Source organism: Mugil cephalus, chromosome 11 (assembly GCF_022458985.1).
Source record: "Mugil cephalus isolate CIBA_MC_2020 chromosome 11, CIBA_Mcephalus_1.1, whole genome shotgun sequence".
Lineage (NCBI taxonomy): Eukaryota > Metazoa > Chordata > Actinopteri > Mugiliformes > Mugilidae > Mugil > Mugil cephalus.
In genome coordinates, this window is record NC_061780.1 from 9,691,249 (window position 1) to 9,709,287 (window position 18,039).

At 39.2% G+C, this 18,039-nt stretch overlaps 2 protein-coding genes across 3 annotated transcripts; both read left to right on the plus strand.

Annotated features, from left to right (window-relative positions):
- Nucleotides 1-1,493: 1,493 nt before the first annotated feature.
- On the plus strand, nt 1,494-14,836 carry LOC125015780 (DLA class II histocompatibility antigen, DR-1 beta chain-like). Of its 2 annotated transcripts, XM_047597736.1 has the most exons (7): nt 1,494-1,558; nt 11,412-11,542; nt 11,702-11,968; nt 12,708-12,989; nt 13,242-13,352; nt 13,488-13,513; nt 13,595-14,836. In XM_047597736.1, the coding sequence occupies exons 2-7, from the start codon at nt 11,479-11,481 to the stop codon at nt 13,619-13,621; spliced, it is 777 nt and encodes a 258-aa protein (XP_047453692.1). In that variant the 5' UTR covers nt 1,494-1,558; nt 11,412-11,478; the 3' UTR covers nt 13,622-14,836. The 2 variants fall into 2 exon arrangements, with proteins under 2 accessions (XP_047453692.1, XP_047453693.1); XM_047597737.1 differs by lacking the exon at nt 11,702-11,968.
- On the plus strand, nt 2,619-9,580 carry LOC125015779 (RLA class II histocompatibility antigen, DP alpha-1 chain-like). Its single transcript, XM_047597735.1, has 8 exons — nt 2,619-2,800; nt 3,179-3,245; nt 3,777-4,392; nt 4,518-4,688; nt 6,992-7,101; nt 7,286-7,549; nt 7,639-7,920; nt 8,013-9,580. Exons 4-8 carry the CDS (start codon nt 4,651-4,653, stop codon nt 8,138-8,140), a joined length of 822 nt encoding a protein of 273 aa, XP_047453691.1. The 5' UTR covers nt 2,619-2,800; nt 3,179-3,245; nt 3,777-4,392; nt 4,518-4,650; the 3' UTR covers nt 8,141-9,580.
- Nucleotides 14,837-18,039: the final 3,203 nt, after the last annotated feature.

Consider the following 18,039-nt stretch of genomic DNA (forward strand, 5'->3'; position numbering starts at 1 on the left):
ACATTATTTATTTTTATTCAATTTGATCTCATTTGTTTTATCTTTCTTGTGTTTTTTGTGTTGTTTACTTTTATGTGCAACAAAGTAATTTCCCTTGTGGACCATTAAAGTCTAAGTCTAAGTAAGGTTTTACAATATATGAAGTATAATAAGAGTGAGCTCTTACTTGTTTTTTTCCTATATACTGTGTGTTAAGAGACATCTGTTTCAGAGTGTACTCAGTTGTTATGTGACATATGATTGTACTGCTGTTTCAATGGAGTGCAGTATTTTCTTCTTTTTTGTATGCTTGTATTGAATATTAATCATTTTCCCCCTTGTGATTTTTTTTCAGTTAACCATGAAATTAAATATTTTGCAGGATGCTTTCTAAATGGCACAACTGAGGTACAGTTTGAATTTGATCAGCTATGTTTTTATGTGGGATGAACAGGTCATATGCTAGATTATATTTAACTGAGCACATAAGGAGTGGCTTCTTTTGATACAACTTTTTATGATTTTACCCTGTGACTATTATAGGGCCTTGTATGTTAAAGGGGGAATTTTATTCTCTCCTGTTATGGTGCCTTTTCTGATTTGCAGCATTGTTTAGTACATTATGCTGTAACAACACTTATTGTGAATATTATGTTAATATTAGAAAATGTTGGGACTATTGAGTTCTTCAGTCATATTAATATATTGTTTGTTTATATATAAAACTGAATTGTAATTCTTTGTATGCATTATATGCATCGTGGTAGTAATTTAACATAATTTGGTATTAAAGCTCATTCTGATTATTTGTTTTTAGTGTTTTAAGAATTTCCACTCTCTATTCATATTTATGCTTGTTTTTTACACCACGTTTCAGACAGAAATATTATTCTTTCTTCTTCACACAGCTATAGGTTTAGGAATAAACATTTGATAAAAACAAACACGATGCCTTCATTTCACAGTGTGGTGTTTGCATGTTCTCCCTGTGCTTGTTTTCTCAGGTGCTCAGCCCAAGAACAGACATATTGGGATTTAGTGCAGGACTGTTTTATTATAATGCATTCCTGTCCATTAGTGTACCTAATGATGTGACCAGAGAATGTATGTGACTATGTAATTGTTCCATTGAGTATGTCTGATAATAAAATGTAGAAAATAAGTAAACAATAGCATAATTTATCTGAAATTAAACAAATCAGACATTCAGTCAATCATGTATGATAAAGACTGTTACTAACCTCAAGACACCAACACTGAGATCAAATCATAATCTTTTTTTTTTTTTTAATCACCTTCACGGGCGTTTTTTTTCTTGCAACTCTCCCGTTGATATTTATTGTTATTTATTACCCATACTACTTTACATTGTATTTCTTTCACTTTACCATTACAGTCATGATTACATTTGTTCTTAAGAGTGTCTTGTACGTCTTGTGCTGCTGACATGGGCCAGTGACCCACAGCGTAAATTCAGCGGTTTGTCCAACCACGCCTCCTAAATGACACAGAAACTCAGAGAGCCCTCTGTTAGTTTGTCACGGCTTTTTGTTTCTCCTCCTGTCATCTACAAGCGCACGTAAGTAACTTGCTCGCTGTCTGTCTGTCGCCGTTTATTTGTGTCGCAGGTTGAACACAGAAGAGTAAATGAAACTGTTGATAATGGTCGATCATGATATGTCTGTTAATCATGGTGAATGCTTTAAGTGAGGACGCATCATGTGCTTCGATTATTACGCCGACTTCATGTAAATTGAATGTGGCCTTTCCATATTCCATATTCCACAGTATCTTCTACACCAAGTTTGATGTGTATTGTGTATTTATTACTATGCTGCTGACTACCACAGGTGAACATGTTCCAAGGTGCTGGCAAATGTGCACGTTATAGTTAAGGTGACTCCTTCAATGGGTCAGTTAACAGTGACTAAATAGACTTTGCCACGTTGCATTGGGCCATTGTTATCCGTTCAAGTAAATAAACATACGCAGTATTTCTTTCTTGGCAATATTTCAAATTTTATACGGAATATAACAATTTGTGTCTGCGTCCCACAAACCAATACCCTGGTAATATATTTATAAATAACTTTCAATTTACTCTTCTTTCCGTAAAAATGCCATGTGGTGATAAGTTATAGGTGGTTGATTTTAGGCCTGACAACAGCCAAAATGCGATCAACTACACTGTAAACCCGAATGCTCAAATTAGTTAAATGAATTAAGTAACGCTTACTTAAAATTTGTTAAGGAGTTATACTAACTTGAACAAGTGCCGGTAACATTTTTCTTGTTTTGAGTATACTAAACTGATATATTTGGATTAATATGAACTTTTCCACAGATTATGTAACAACTACTTAAAATGATAACTTCATAGTTACTTAAAACTTTTCAGTTTTGACATCATATATGTCTTATTTTGACCAAATAAATCAAGAGCATGTGTAAATAAACTCTCTGAAGAATTATTGAATCAGTATCTGTTGCTAAATTTCATAGATTGGCAAAAATCAATATACTGCATGTTAGGAATTAATACTTTTCATATTATAATGTTGACTAATTAATTAAATATATTAAATCGAATATTAATGAATAAAAATGCCCTCTGGCTGGGCATCCACACTAAATATAAATCAAGACAAACTCGCTTGCACCGGAAGTGTCCACGCGCTTTTATTTTGAAATTTTTGCGTGCGTTTCTCGTGCCGCCCGCGTGGAGCTGCTCGCGTCACCCCAGGTGAAAGACTTCACCCCACAGAGAGGAAGGCCATTCGAGTTTCTGCATTTTCAGACACGTTTCGCCATTGGATTAAATGTAAGTATTAGACATGAAAATAAATGTGTTAAAATATTTGTTTGGAATTTGAAAGTGTTCATGCACAGACGATGTGAGTCATGTTAGCAAGCTAACAAGTCAAGTCTGAACCTTGGCAAATGTGTAATTGTAAAAAATTGCTATACTAAAATGCACACCAGCACGTAAACTAATTTGTGAGGTAACTGCAAGTGCTGTGTGAGTGAAAATTTTGTTTTGGGTTTGTAATGTAGTCTATGTTTTAAGTAACTGTTAAAGGAAAACTTTGGAATTATGCGCGGGAACATACGTCCGTTAGGGGCGCCATGTGTGCGCGCATATACTGACGTGCATACACTTTACTCCAGCTTCAGTGGAGTGAGTTATCGCTTGTGTTAGGGAATGCAGCTGCTTGAGCTCTTCAATTGCGCCAAAGATCATGGAATAGTGGAGGAAGATTGAGCAGGTATAGCAGACACACTCATGACATTATAGCAACTACTGCCCTCTTGTTCTGTTGCAATTTAAAAAAAAAATAAAATAAAAAATTCCCTGTGCCATTGATTAGCTCCTGCTACTGCTAAGTCTAAGTTTAGTTGACTCTGACCCAACCGTATTATATTATAACCTTATTAGATAGTATTTTCTTTAAGCGAGGCTACAGATTGAAAAGTGTCATAACAAATAGTAAACTAGAAAATTTCTTAAGAAATTTTGAGTGTGCTTTACTCTGGCCCCGTCGTGCCCATGTCTCTGTTAATCATAAGTTTTAGTTTTACAAATACTTTTATTCTGAAGGGACTTTTATTTTGAAATACTTGCTTTCTGCGTATGTCTCTCTATCTCTTAAAATGGCCGACATTCAAACTGTATTATTGATAGTCATTGTTATTATACAGGAGTTCAATAAAGTTATGACAGTGTCGTGACAGTTCTTTACACACTCCTTCGAATAAACTCAGTCTTTTATTCTATGAACTGTTTCTTCATTCATTAGGGCAATGGCAGCCGAAGCCTCACAAAACATGGTCCTTCGCATCATTGAGATGGACCGTGTAAGAAAAGTAAAACTCAGCTCTTGGCCAGCTTCTGTTGATGCACTGATTCAGATTTTAAAAGAACAATTGGAATTGGATGCTGACTTCAGATTGCAGTACGAAGATCCAGACTTTGATGGAAAACTTACTTCCTTGGTTGACATTGAGGAATACTGAATTTGAGAAGACTGGAAGACCTCTTAAGTTGTCAAGAGACCAAAAGCACGATATTTTAGAAAAACTTGCATCTGCTATATACGGTTTCAAGGCTTACCCAAGTGATAAAGCGATAGCAATGGTAGCGGAGGTTCTTGTGCCTTCTCACTCCAACATTAAAAGACCTAAGCGTGCAGAAGTCAACTTTCTGCCCAACTTTCCCCAAGGAGAGGATCCCTCAAGCCTTGAACATCTGAGGCAGGTAATTGTTGAAAAAGTAAAGAAGACAGAGAGAAACCTACCTCTCATTAGTAAGATGATGCAGACCACGTTTGCCTTGCGGCGAAAGACTATAGTGATGTCCTGCCCACCAGTCAAACAGCTAATGGACTCTGGCCTGCTCTTCAGATGCAGTCTGAGGTAATATCTTTTTCACCTGTTTTTCCTTTGCTATTGTGTGTCATGTGTAGTTTTGCTTAATTTTATTAATCTTTAAATAAATAATTGATGTTACTGTACTGTCTCTTTACTTTTATTAAATGTAGGTATGTGCAGAGTCCCAACACATAACAAACCAGAACCTGCCTAATACATTCTACGCAGAGCTTTATCTTCATCAAACTCCACGTTTGATGACCTTATTCAGACAGAAGGCGTCCAAAACTGGAAAGATTACAGATGCTTTGGCTGGCCTTTTCAAGGTGCACAATGAACAGGTAATTAAACATTTCACAGGTTAATTCTTTGTGTAATGTTGGGGTTTACCAGTGTACCAGATTAGTCCGTACTCCAACAGGATCAGGCGCTGTGGCAAAACAGGCTGGGGTTGCTGGGGCTGCGTCTGTTTGTGCTCAACGGTGGTTATGTAAAGTAAATAACTTTTTATTTCTCTGATTAACCTACTTTATTGAAGCTGGTGCTCATTCGCTCTCATTTACTGTCTATGTTTATTACATGATGTGTACACAAGGCGTACCACTGTCCTACATGCCCTTCCTGTGTATCTGCAGGAGGAAGACTCTGGATTTTACAGAACATGCGTGGTAGGTCCCAATAAAGTAAAGTCGAGCCCTGTCTGTATTATTAACACATTAATATTTTGATTTTGTTTCTTCAACATCAACATTTTGTGAGATCTTTTTTCATTTTGAGAGATGTTTTGAAACCTGTAAAGTCTGTGCTGATTTTGCAGACAATGTCATATAAGTCAATAGACCTGTAATGCCACACTTCCAAGTCATCTCACCTTCTCTGTGACAAGGCGGTAAAATGAAGAGAGGTCCATCGGACTTGTGTACACAGCATTTTTTTATGACATTTAACTGTAATCTAAATAATTTGCTTCCCACACCCTTAGTGCCCATTGTGTTTCAGTAGACATGATTAATTGATGTGTATAATCTCTCTTCATTCTTTTAAGATGATTTAGAGAAGCCAGATGTTGCAGATGCAACGGTGGCCCTCCTTACAACCATCAACGAAAGTACCTTGAGTTCAGTCCACTACCACCCAGTGAAAATCTCCGTTGTCCTCGAAGGTGATGTGGTGGTCAGCCATAATGTTTGGCCTAATCTATGTGCTACATCTGAGCTATCCCCAAGGGCTGACCAACACTTTTGAGTTCATTCAGAAAGTCTTACTTGGTCTGGATGACTGTAAATTGTCACCCAGGCTGCAGACACTCAAGAATGACTTGATGATATGAACAGTGTCCATGTTGACTACTGTTTAACAGTGTTCAAGTTACTCCACAGGCCTATTTGTTCATGTAATTTCACATTTTATCATGTAAATGTTCTTTGTGTATTGTATTGTATTGTATTGTATGGGACCTCATTTCCCTCTGAGGACTTATTGTTTATTCAGTTCTGAAAATATGTTTCAATTTATTTTCCAAAGCTATAAACCTTGAAGTTCAAGGTTTAAAACAAATGTAAACCTTTGTTTTACAACCAGATAGTCCAGTTTTTTTTTTTTTTTTTTTTTTTAAGTTAGTAGGACTCAATGTACTTACAAATATTTTTAAGTTTTGGGGTAAGTTTTATTTTGAGGTGTGGTTAGTTAAAAGATTTAAAAAAAAAAAAAGAACCAAAAAGACTAATATTGAGTTTATAAAACGTGTTTGTATGTGTTTTTCTACTTAAGCTTATTCTGTTCGGTTAATTAATATCTTTGAAAAATAAAAAGCTAAATTTTGAGTTTATTGAACTTGAATAACTGTTTTTATATTCAACATGATTTAGTTCTATAAATTATAATTATATTATTTTAATCGTATGGTGAAAAATATTTTGAGTTAGTTTAGTTTTTATATTTGAGTTGGATTAATCAGTAACGATTGCCTCGCTTTTTTGAGTACTGCTTACTTATTCGGGTTTACAGTGTATCAAACCTGTCAACTGTCATACCTGTCAACTATGCAAAACTCAAAAGTCCTGCAATTATATATATTGACCCAGATGTTCATTAGACTGTAGAGGCTGTGGTTTGTGGAGCTATTGAAATGTTGTAGTATTGTTGTGGTAACTCTTGTGGTATTCACAACCTTGAAAGTGGAAAGTCCAAGTTCATTGTCTACACTACTTCCCATATCATATCCACAAACTCATTGAGTTGCATTTTAACACAGCATTAGTTTCAGACAATGAATCCCAACCACTGTCATTTCCATTAGCATTATCATAATGAGACATTTTTGCCATTTTTAGATAAAATGTCTAAAAGTCATTGCACACTTTGTTCCTCTAAACAGATTGTCTGTCTTTCATGTAGTTTTACATGTTATTATATACACGTGTTCGATACTTACTGAACTATGATAGTGAAATTTGTAAAAACTAAATACAGGAAGCTCTATTAGAGCTCTCTTCCCTAACTTTTAACTTTTAAACTTTTCTGTACAGTTTAATAGTTGTTAATTTAATAATATATTACAGGTTTTTCCAGTGCTTTCTTGCTCCAGTTTTGTACTTAATTTGAACACGCACCTGTGAATTTCCTGTTTTCTCTGTAAATCAAGGAAACAAAACAGGAATCTTCTTTCGTTAACGACTACCTGCAGCTTTGACATGAAGTGCTCATCTGTTGCTGTAATCCTGATCCTCAACACCTTCTGTGCCTTCTCACAAGGTAAGCGCGGCTGGTAATCTAACAATTTAAAAATAATACTACTCTTTTGTCCTAGTGCAGTTATAAACACATTACAAATCTACAACTGTCTGAAAGAAACAAAACATTTTCAGTAACAGGATAGTGTACTGTACTGTTCATGCTGTATGTGTGTTTTAATTTGTTTATCTGTGTTTTTCACCAGTTCACCATGAAATGACATATGTTGCGGGCTGCTTTGTGAATGGCTCGGCTGAAATATTGTTTGCGTTTGATGGTGAAGAGATGTTATATGCTGATTTCCCGAAAAAGGAAATTGTGTACACTGTGCCACGTTTTATTGACCCGGATCCAGGTCAAGTTTTGGTGGGTTTGAACCTCCTAAAAGATGCTTTGGCTAACAAGGAAAGATGTCTGGCATTAACAGCCCTTTATGCTGCGGAAGAAAAACATCCACAAGAAGAAAAAGGTACATTACAAGCATTAATATCATATTTTAGGAATGATGTATTTTTAGTCATTTATTTTCCATTGTATTTGTCTATTGAACCACTTTAGACCCTCCTGAGGCTATCCTCTTCCCCTCTGAAGACGTTAAGCTGGGAGTTGAAAACACACTCATCTGCTTAGTAAATAATTTCTACCCACCTTCAATCAAAGTCAGCTGGACCAAAAATGACCAGCCAATTTCAGAGGGGACGTCACTCAGTCGATATTACCCCAATGACGATCAAACCTTCCGCCAGTTCTCAACTCTGACGTTCACGCCGAGCGAGGGCGACATTTACAGCTGTACTGTGGAGCACTCAGCGCTGGAGACGCCCAAAACAAGTATCTGGGGTGAATATTTCCTTATGAAGACACTTAAAGCTAAAAATGCACTGTTTCATTTAGTCTGTTAGACTTTAATTTCACCTTCTTTTCTTCTACAGATGTAGAAACCATCAGAAGCGATCATCAAAATCTAGGACCATATATTTTCTGTGGAGTGGGCCTGAGTCTGGGCCTGTTGGGATTTGCAACAGGAATATTTTTCATTGTCAAAGGACACCATCAATAATTGTTATGTTGGCGAAATCTATTCAAACGAAAGATCCCTAATGGTGGAATATACAGTATATTGTATTTACCTTTTTTCACTTACTAGCATTTACAAGTATTCTGCCTCTAGCTAATGATATTAATGGGTAACTGTATGCAGATAAAATCACATTAAAGACAATATGTTGGATTTTATCTTATTAGGTATTGTGATGATTGCAAGAAATGTTAAAATATAAAACTAGCTATGTAACAGAAAATGAGAAAGAATGCTACTACTGTATGTATTTGAATAAATCAGTGAAACATTGTACATTTTATTGAAATACATTCATCTTACTGCAAATCACTGTAGAGGATCTGAATAACATTCACCCATTACATCCTGGTGACATATGCCCAGATAAGTGACGTACACACACCCGGTCAGCCAGACCACATCACCTTCCTCCATTACTCTGCGGTACAGCTTCGACACCTTTGGCAGGAAACAGGGATTAGCATGATCACCCTGATGATTTGTGGCTACACTGCCCAAAGGTAAGACACACTGTGTGTTCTGAGACCTTTCCACCAGAACCCCCATTAATTTCTTCAGGAATTTGAGCTATGCATTAGCCAGCCTTCACTCCCCATAAGGGTCAGTGAGTCTTGGCCGCTCTATCACCAGTTCACCGCTTTTCCTTCCTTGTACCACTTTTAATAGGTACTGATCACTGAAGATCAGGAACGTCCCACAACATCTGCATTTTCACCGTGTCTTTGCCATTCCTGTCAAAAAATATGATGAGTGTCATGATGAGTTAGGGGCATATGGTATATTTTATTGACTGATCATTCTCATAAGTTTATTTGTACTTTGTACTTTTCATTTTATTGTATTTAATCACATTTTATGGGTGGCACAGTGACGCAGTGGTTAGCACTGATCAGGACTGGAATTTTGTCATTTTAGGGGCAAGGACACTTGGCCTTTTGTGTTGTCAATTTTTTGAGGGCACAAACACCAAAAGCCATAAAATAAAACAATGATTGTAAGTTCACATCATAATGAATTTAATTTAAGGACTAATGACACTTCTGAGGAAGACTGGAGTCTCCCCTCCTATCTAGCAGGTAAAGAACACTGAAAATATCTAATCTTTTCAATCCATCACTCACTTCAAAAAACTGTAAAACATATTAAACTCACTTCAAAAACTGTAAAGCATATTAAACCAAAGCCATTTCAAGAAGCTGGCTGAGAGCTGACCCGCCTAGACTGAACCACTGGCTGGACATTGTAGAAGAAATTTGATCAATGGAACAAATAACCTACAGTCTTAGAATCAAAACAGAGCTGTATGCCGTAAGATGGACAAAATGACATCTTTATGTGACAAAGTAGTGTTTGCCCCCCTTGTGTGTGTTTTTGTATTTTTGTATCTGTTTTTATTGATTGAAAAAAATAAAAAATTAAGTTTAAAAAAAAATTATATCCTCCAATAGTTTTTGTTCAATTGATGCCAAATGGGCAAGAGCATCTTCAGACTGTACTACTACACAGATTTTTGATTAATCAAAACTGAGCCTGGAGTGCATCAAAATATAAACGGAACATATACTAGCATGCAGCCCAGACCAATTTCTCAATCAAAGAAAATTATTGAGGAAATAAAATGAACTAAATAGATGACAAAGAAAACATTTCTGACATTTTATTTTTAAAAAAGCAATCTCATGTCTCAAGATCTGAAATATTAAATTACAAGCAAATTTGAGCAAAACAATGCTAACTGTAGAGATTAAAAAAGTGGTTATGAACAGCCAACACATATCACGTATCATATTACGGCAGGAACAACAGTAGTAACATCCATGATCATACGCTTAAAGCTCGACAAAGGAAAAACTTGACAGCCAGCTAATTAGTGTTTGTTACAAGCTGCAGGCAGTACTTGGCACGTTAAAAGTGGGTCAACATTGTTAGGACATAACGTTACAGTACAAGCAATGCTTATTTAACAGCAATGAACTTAGGCCCTGTATGCTGAAATTCCTATTTTATACCACTTTCACATCGAAAATCCTGGACATGCATTTTCAGACCCGGGTCGACTTGCCGTTGGTGCGCTGAGAGCTGCATGCCTGTTTTTTCCTCCCTCATACGTCATCGCGTACATTGCAGATAACGTTGCAGTTTGTTGATGACCTGAAGAATGGACCCGTCAAATCCCCGTTCCTACAATAGGCTGTCAATATTAAAATAAATCACTGTGTCCTGTACAGTGCACAATATTTGCCGCCAAATCTGTTCTTCTCCTCGGATGCAAAGCGCTGCCATGATTGTTAGAAAACTGTGGGAGATCGCTATACAAGCTGTATATGAACACAGTCACACATGTATTCCCCAATCGATGCAATTTCCCAAACATGATGTTCACCAAGTCACGATGTGTAACAACACATTTGATGAAAATCTGTCCTTCAGAGATCCGTGTTCATGGGAGTAGACCAAAACTTGGTTTTGAGCTGAAGCTTCTACAATGATAGCGTCTGTCAGGCCGTCGAGTGACAAAATGACCAACATCAGAGAGAAAAACCCAGGTCGACGTGGCATTCTTGATCACATCGAAGCCACGTCGACATCAAAAGACGTATTTTTCCTGAATAGACGCTGGGGTGTTAAAGCCGTGTTGACAGACAAGAGACAGACTACAAAAACGCAAAACCGCAGGTCATCAAGGCCACTGTGGCCTTATGGCAGATATTTTTTTCAAAGGTACAAGGCCAAGTTGAGAATGAAATTCTCGTCCTGGCACTGATAGGTGGGTTCGAATCTGACTGGGGCCTTTCTGTGTGGAGTTGGCATGTTCTCAGCATGTACTCTGGCATCCTCCCACCGTCCAGAGACATGCTCGTAAGGTTTGTTAGGCTCTTAGGCGTCAATGGTTGTCTGCCTCTTCGTGTTAGCCCTGCAATAAACTGGAGACCGGTCCAGAGTGTCAGCTGGAGGGCAAGCAGTTATAGAAGTTGAGACAATCACAAGTGTAAAGCAGTTTATAATATCGTGTTTTTGATATATGCTATATACAAAAAGTTAATTAATGTTACACTTGTCTATTTCCTGCTCCTAACACATCAACTGCAAGGACAACATTGTCAGCTTGCTGCCTGATATATATTTCACCCATGCCACAAGAAAATCAATGATTAGACAATGACAGGAGTGTCCAAAAGACCTTTAAACACCATTTGGACTGCCATGACCTCATTGCCATGACCTAATTTCCTCATTGTTTGTTTTTCAGAACTCAACTTTGGGTATTTTTTACCTGGTGAGGTAATCGGTCGGATCACTTTTACTTATTCGACAAGATGTCGTGTGGTCACAGCTTTTTCACTGTGTTTGTGCTGCTTCAAGTGTTTTCAACAACAGGAGGTAAGTTACTGCATTGCACAAACGCTTCATTTGAGAGGCTACTAAGAAAGAGGAAATACACTTTAAAAAAAAATCTTGATAGCTCTCTCCTAGCTTTGGAATATGAAAACTAACAAACATGATGAACTCTAACTATCCATCTAAACCACATATTTTCAGGTGCTCTCTATGGTCACGGGTTGATTCGTTGCCAGTTTAGTTCCTACGATGGTCACGATGCTTTGTATCTGGAACAGTACCTCTTCAACAAGGTGCTGGTAGCCCAATACAACAGCACCTTGGGGAAAATGATTGGCTTCACAAAGAAAGCAAAAGACTTGGCAGATGGGCTCAACAAGAGTCCACTTTTTGTGAGGACACAGAAGTGGAAAACAGAACTCTGCAAAAGTAACGCTCCACTAGCATATAATAACCTCCTGAGCCCAGGTGATTATCACAGAGAACTGTATTTAAAGCAAAATGCAGAGCTTTTGCTTTAAAGACAAATTGTGTAACATCAAAAATGAAGTATATTATACAAATATATACTGCCTGACCAAAAAAAAGTTGCTACCTGGATTTAGGTAAGCAAGTGGGTACGAACCTCCTATTGGATAATTACTGCATGGGTGATAATCTTTCAGATGGAAACAGGTTATTTAAGCCCAACTAAAGAAACGAGTAGCTTCTTATTTCTTAGACAACCACGAGGAAAGACACATCCCATGGTCGTGGAAAAGATGTTTGAGAAGGGTCAAATCACTTGCATGCATCAAGCAGAGAAAATAGCAACTAAAATTGGGTTAAGAACTGTCCAACGCATTATTAAAAACTGGAAGGATAGTGGGGAACCATGATCTTGGAGGAAGAAATGTGTTTTTGACTTTTTTTTGGGTTTTAATGGACAGGACAGTGGAGAGTGACAGGAGATGGGGAGGCAGAGAGGGGGGAACAATACATAGGAAAGGCCGCTCGGTGTGGGATTGAAACCAGGGCCGCCTGCAGCGAGGACTGTAGCATCAACACATGGGGAGAGTGCTCTACCCACTGAGAGAAAACACTGCCACTGGTGGTGACTTTTTTTGGCCAGGCAGTGTAAAAGGCTGTAGGTGTCATTTATTATAATTATAAATTCTGCGAGTAAAGGTATGACAGTATTTTTGGTCTCTGGTTTTATTTCTCCTAGTCGAGCCCTACATAGACCTGAGGTCAGTTAAAGCGACAGGTGGCAAGTATCCAGGCATGCTCATCTGCAGTGCATACAATTTCTATCCTAAACAAATCAGAGTGACGTGGTTGAGAAATGGAAAAAAGGATACCTCTGATGTGTCGTCCACGGATGAGTTGCCCAATGGGAACTGGCTCTACCAGATCCACTCCTATCTGGAGTATACACCTACACCTGGAGAAAGGATATCCTGTATGGTGGAGCACGCCAGCCTCATGGAGCCCAAGGTTACTAACTGGGGTAAGAATGTGCACAGGAAAAGATGAATTTACCATTTATTGCACTTTTGTTTGAGTGAAATAAACTGTGCTTTACACTTTATTACATACATTATGTTTTAAAGCTTTAGTTGGACATTACTATATGTAATTTTGACTGAAACATACCCCCTTTATGACATAAATATGGAAACATACATGTAACTTGAACATAAATAATAATGGACATATAATGTATGAATCTAATCATTGCTTGTGATAAATCTGTTGTCAGACCCATTGCCTGATTCAGTGGTGAATAAGATCTCTGTTGGGGCGGCAGGCCTGCTGCTGGGTCTGGTGTTTTCAGTTGGTGGACTGATTTACTACAAAAAGAAATCTGCCGGTGAGAGATTTATTCTGATTTATTCTGATTAACTAAGTCTGGAATTCTTCATTTAATGAATGTAGTTTAGCCAAATTAACAGGTTCCTACTAGACCTGTTTATAAATTGAGTTTTTTTTTGTTTTGTTTTTGCAGGGCGGACGCCGGTGCCAACGACTGATGTATGTGTCAACATTTAGTGATTTTCTTCTCTTCTCTTTGTTGGAATTTTTGGTATAAAAGTTTATTTATCTGTTCTACAGGTTTTATATCCAGACAACACACTTTAAGTCAGCGAAGCCTGTGGGAAGAGAATACAACTGATGTTGAAGCTAATGGAAAGTCTCTGAAATGATTCACTGTTTGTCCTTTTTGTCTATGTACAGTAGATGCCTAAATGGTGTATTTGTTCATACAGTACACTATAAAATGAATTTGACTGTTCAGTCTCAGATAACAATGCAAACCAGTTCCTACATTGTTGCTGTCCTGTTCGTATAACAAACGTGTACAGAAAACAGCTGACCCATATTCATTTATCTGACTGTTTTCCTCAATGAATGTTTCTCTCATAAATATATTTTATAGCTATGGACATAACTATGTACCTAATGTGTGGTGTCTTTTTAGTTTAGTTTTTTTTTTTTTTTTTTTTTAATTTCAGTGTACCGAAACACATTTGTAAATCAATTACAGTTTATTTGTATAGTTGTAATATGCCAGTATATGGAGGAAGAGATGGACAGAAGTTTTTTGTGTTTATCTTTGAAACATAAAGAATCTGGAAAAAAAATAATGATAATAATCTCAGTTTCCAGCATCTTAAAGGCTTGTATCTGTGTATCTGTGCATAATATGTATAAACGAGGAACTGTGTGCCAACCTTCTATGTAAGAACTTTAAAACAATAAGTGTCAGACGTTGTTTTACTTCCCCCAAGTGGCCAAAATGTGTCACAGCTTTTCACCATTTTTTTTTAACACACGTGAAATTGATGAATGTACAGAAATCTCTGTTCCCAGCTTCAGTCATGGTTTAGGCCACGACTGATTGGTTCACAAAAGATGCACAGCACAGCAAAGGAAATACTGGCTCAGCTTTTCCCTTCTTCTCCTCTTTGTCCTCGATGGTCTTGACGGCCTGTTGGACCTCCCCTTTTCCATTGATACAAAAACTTCCAGCTGATTTTACACAGATTCAACACAAGAGAGACTGACTGGTAATCAGTGTTTCTAGGTGGACAAAGAGTGTAAAATGAGGAGACCCTTGCACAACCTCAGAATGACCAAGTTGAGGAAACATGAGGCTCAAGTTTTCAGGTTTGTGTGCGTAAATGATAAAAGTCTAAAAATGTATGATGACATGGGTAGGATGTAAAGTTATTTTGTCAATCATATTGCTTCCTAAACTAACACATGATTCATTTTTTTAACATATGCAGTTAATTGTCCGTGTATTGGCTTTGACAGTTCAAATATATTAAAGTGATTTAAATAATGATTAAATGAGTGTCACTCATTTCATGAGAAAATTCTATCTTTGTTTCTTCTCTTACTGTAGACTAGAAGCTGAAAAACAAAATCACTGAAAGATTGGTGTCTGTACAGTGTTGCTTCAACACCACATTTGTTTAGTCTCTATTTTGCACAAGACTTGACTTCCTAGATGAAAATAACCATATGAAGTTTATAGGTGAAAGTTCAGTTTCCCTTCCTCTATGGCAGGTGTGGATTGTTACATGATGCACTTCATTACCTCGTTTGTTCTGCTTCCCCATGCCGTCAAAATCACTTAATTCTCAATATCTACATCCCCACTCCCATCCACTGATAGGGATGGTGCAGACTTACACGATGTTCTCTTTCTTCATGCAAACAGAGATGCACCCCTGGGGGTGACTACCTGTCTAAGGGTGCTGTTGCATCAGACTGGCCTAAGTCCACTCCCCCTGAGGCGGCGTGCACTATGCCTCCACGAGAATGGGAAATGGCAGCCCTGACATGCCTAGGGCCAGAGCATGTGACTACAAACCCACACTGTCCAGTGAAAGAGTGCGAAAAGACTGAAGACTAGTGTGTCGGATGTATAACGCAGCCACACGAGCAGCCCGTTCTGGGGATGTCTGGCTATTTTATTGGGAGCTCTTCGGAGAACAGGCAATCCAGATGACACCATGAGACACCATGGGTCTGATTGACTGGCTCTTGTCACCCACTGTCAACTCACAAGGGATGTTGGTGCTTCTATGTCAGCAGCAATGATGTCATGAAGAAAGGTTCAGTTGGCATACACATCTCCACCCGAAAATATTAGGAGTTTCCACCTGGTGCGGCTGCTGCCAGGTGGAAACCTAGGGGCTCCCAGCCTGCCCCTCAGTCATCCTGGACTCGCCAGGAACCATGGGTTTCAGGCGACAGGGGTCAGCATTCCCAGCTTCTGGTACTTCTCGCCTACCGCAGTTGCGACGGCAGGGGTCCCAGTCACAGTCAGCCACCAAGGCTTGCTCCCGGCTTTGCCTGAAAAGCTGGGAACGCACTGTGTCGGACCCTTGGGTACTGGCTACAGTGTCAAAGGGGTACAAGACACAGTTTGGCAGCGCCCCACTCCTTTCTCCAGGGTACATATGACTGCATGACTGAATGCATACATACAAGGTCTCTCATTCAGGATGCTGAGTAGGTCTCAGATCCTGGAAGTCGTGGAGAGAGGCGAATGGTTCACATCAGTGGACCTAAAAGATGCATACTTTCATGTGCCAATCCATCCGCTTCACAGACCCTTCTGTCGTTTTACCTTTCAGGGTCAAGCTTCTTAATTCAAGGTCCTGCCATTTGGCCTTTCCCTCTCACCACTTGTGTTTACCAGGGTGGTAGAGACAGCCTTGTCTCCTCTCCAGTTGTCAGGAATAAAGATCCTCCCCTACTTGGACGACTGGCTGATCTGCACTCCATCCCACAGCCAGGTCCTGGAAGACACACAGAGAGTGATCTCACATGTGCAGTCCTTGGGTTTCAAGATAAGTGTGACGAAGTGCAACGTCGAACTGAGGCAGGAGGCAGTTTTTGTGGGTCTCCTTTTGAACTCCCTCACAATGTTGCCGTCCCTCACCCCTCAGAGGTGATGAAATATCTGGCCCTCCTGGATCAGTTTCGTCTTGGCAGGAGACTAGAGCTAGTCCACTTTCAGTTTGGCCAGAAAGGTTGTTATATGCTTTTGCACCTTTCTCTCCGATTCCTCAGTTGCTCAACTGGGTGGCTCAGGGCCGTTACAGGGTACTGTTAGTAGTCCCAGGTGGCCCAGGAAACATTGGTGCTCCACATTTCTTTGTCTGGTTCACAGCTAACCATGGGCCCTGGCAGTCAAGGTAGACCTTCTCTCCCAGGTAGGGGGTCAAATCTGGCACCCCAAACCAGGGGTTTTGCAGCTTTGGGCCTGGGCCCTTCTCAGTCCCTCTCTCACAACTTAGTGGAGGCCGTCCTGAGAAGCCTTAAGTCCTTGACCTACAAGACGGCTTTCTTGGTTGTGTGCTCGACCAAGAGGGTAAGTGAACTACATGCTTTGTCTGTTAGTGAAACCTGTTTGTGGTGGAAGGCCAATGACTCAGGGGTGTCTCTATGGCTGAACCCTTCATTTCTGCCAAAGGTGGTGAACCCTCAAATGGTCAACCAGGTGATTGACATCAGCGCCTTTCAGCCTGGTCAGTCCCTGTTACAGGAGGACACTGGTTCGCTTGCTTTGTGCCCGGTCAGGGTGTTGAGGGCTTATGTTGCACGCACTCAGCCTTTGAGGCGCTCACACTCTCAGTTGTTTGTCTGTTTTGGGTGACAGAATGTTTGTCATCCTGTGTCTAAGCAAAGATTGCCCATTGGATTGTCAATACCATTGTTGAGGCCTACTTGGATCAGGGTATCCCAATCCTGGGGCATGTGGTACCTCATTCCACCAGGGGAGTTGCCACTTTCTGGGTTGCCTTAAAGGGCATTCCTCTGTCAGAGATAACCTGGACCTGCACATTCTCCAGGTTCTACAGAATCAGCGTGGTGACCTGCACCTTTGGGTTCTGCCGTTCTGCTTTCAGTTGCTGGCAAGGTTGTGAGGAAGGGGAGTCCTCTGCTGGCACTAATCATCCAAGGTAATGACCGTGGTGACTGTCTGAGTGAGGTCGAAATACATCATTAGTTATGCCTATAACTATGGATCTTGAGACCGAATGATGACCGTCACCATCTCTTTGATGCTCAGAACCGGCTGAGGCGTTCCAGCAGGAGGAAGCGACGTGCCCACCTGGTGCTTATATGGGCGGCGAGCTACACCTCATATGGTCAGTCACATGACATTGTTGATATATAGGTCTCAAAGATAGGGGGATGAGGGCATCATTCAAGGTGATGACCATGGTGACGGTCATCGTTCGGTCTCGATCCATAGTTATAGGCATAACTTACACATTATATTACACCTCTCAAGGAAGTGTGTTAAATTTAACTCACATGACTGACCTATGTTGTTTCTCCTCTTTCTTAATTACATATGATATAATGTAATGTTTGAGTCAAGTGTGGATTTATCTCATGTCAACAGTGTTGACAATACATTTATAAATAACTTTCAGTTTCAGTTTACCCAATTGCATATATGATATTTAGAAGAATCTTTCCGTAAAAATGTCATGTAGGTTATACGTGGCTATGTTGATTTTAGGCCTGAC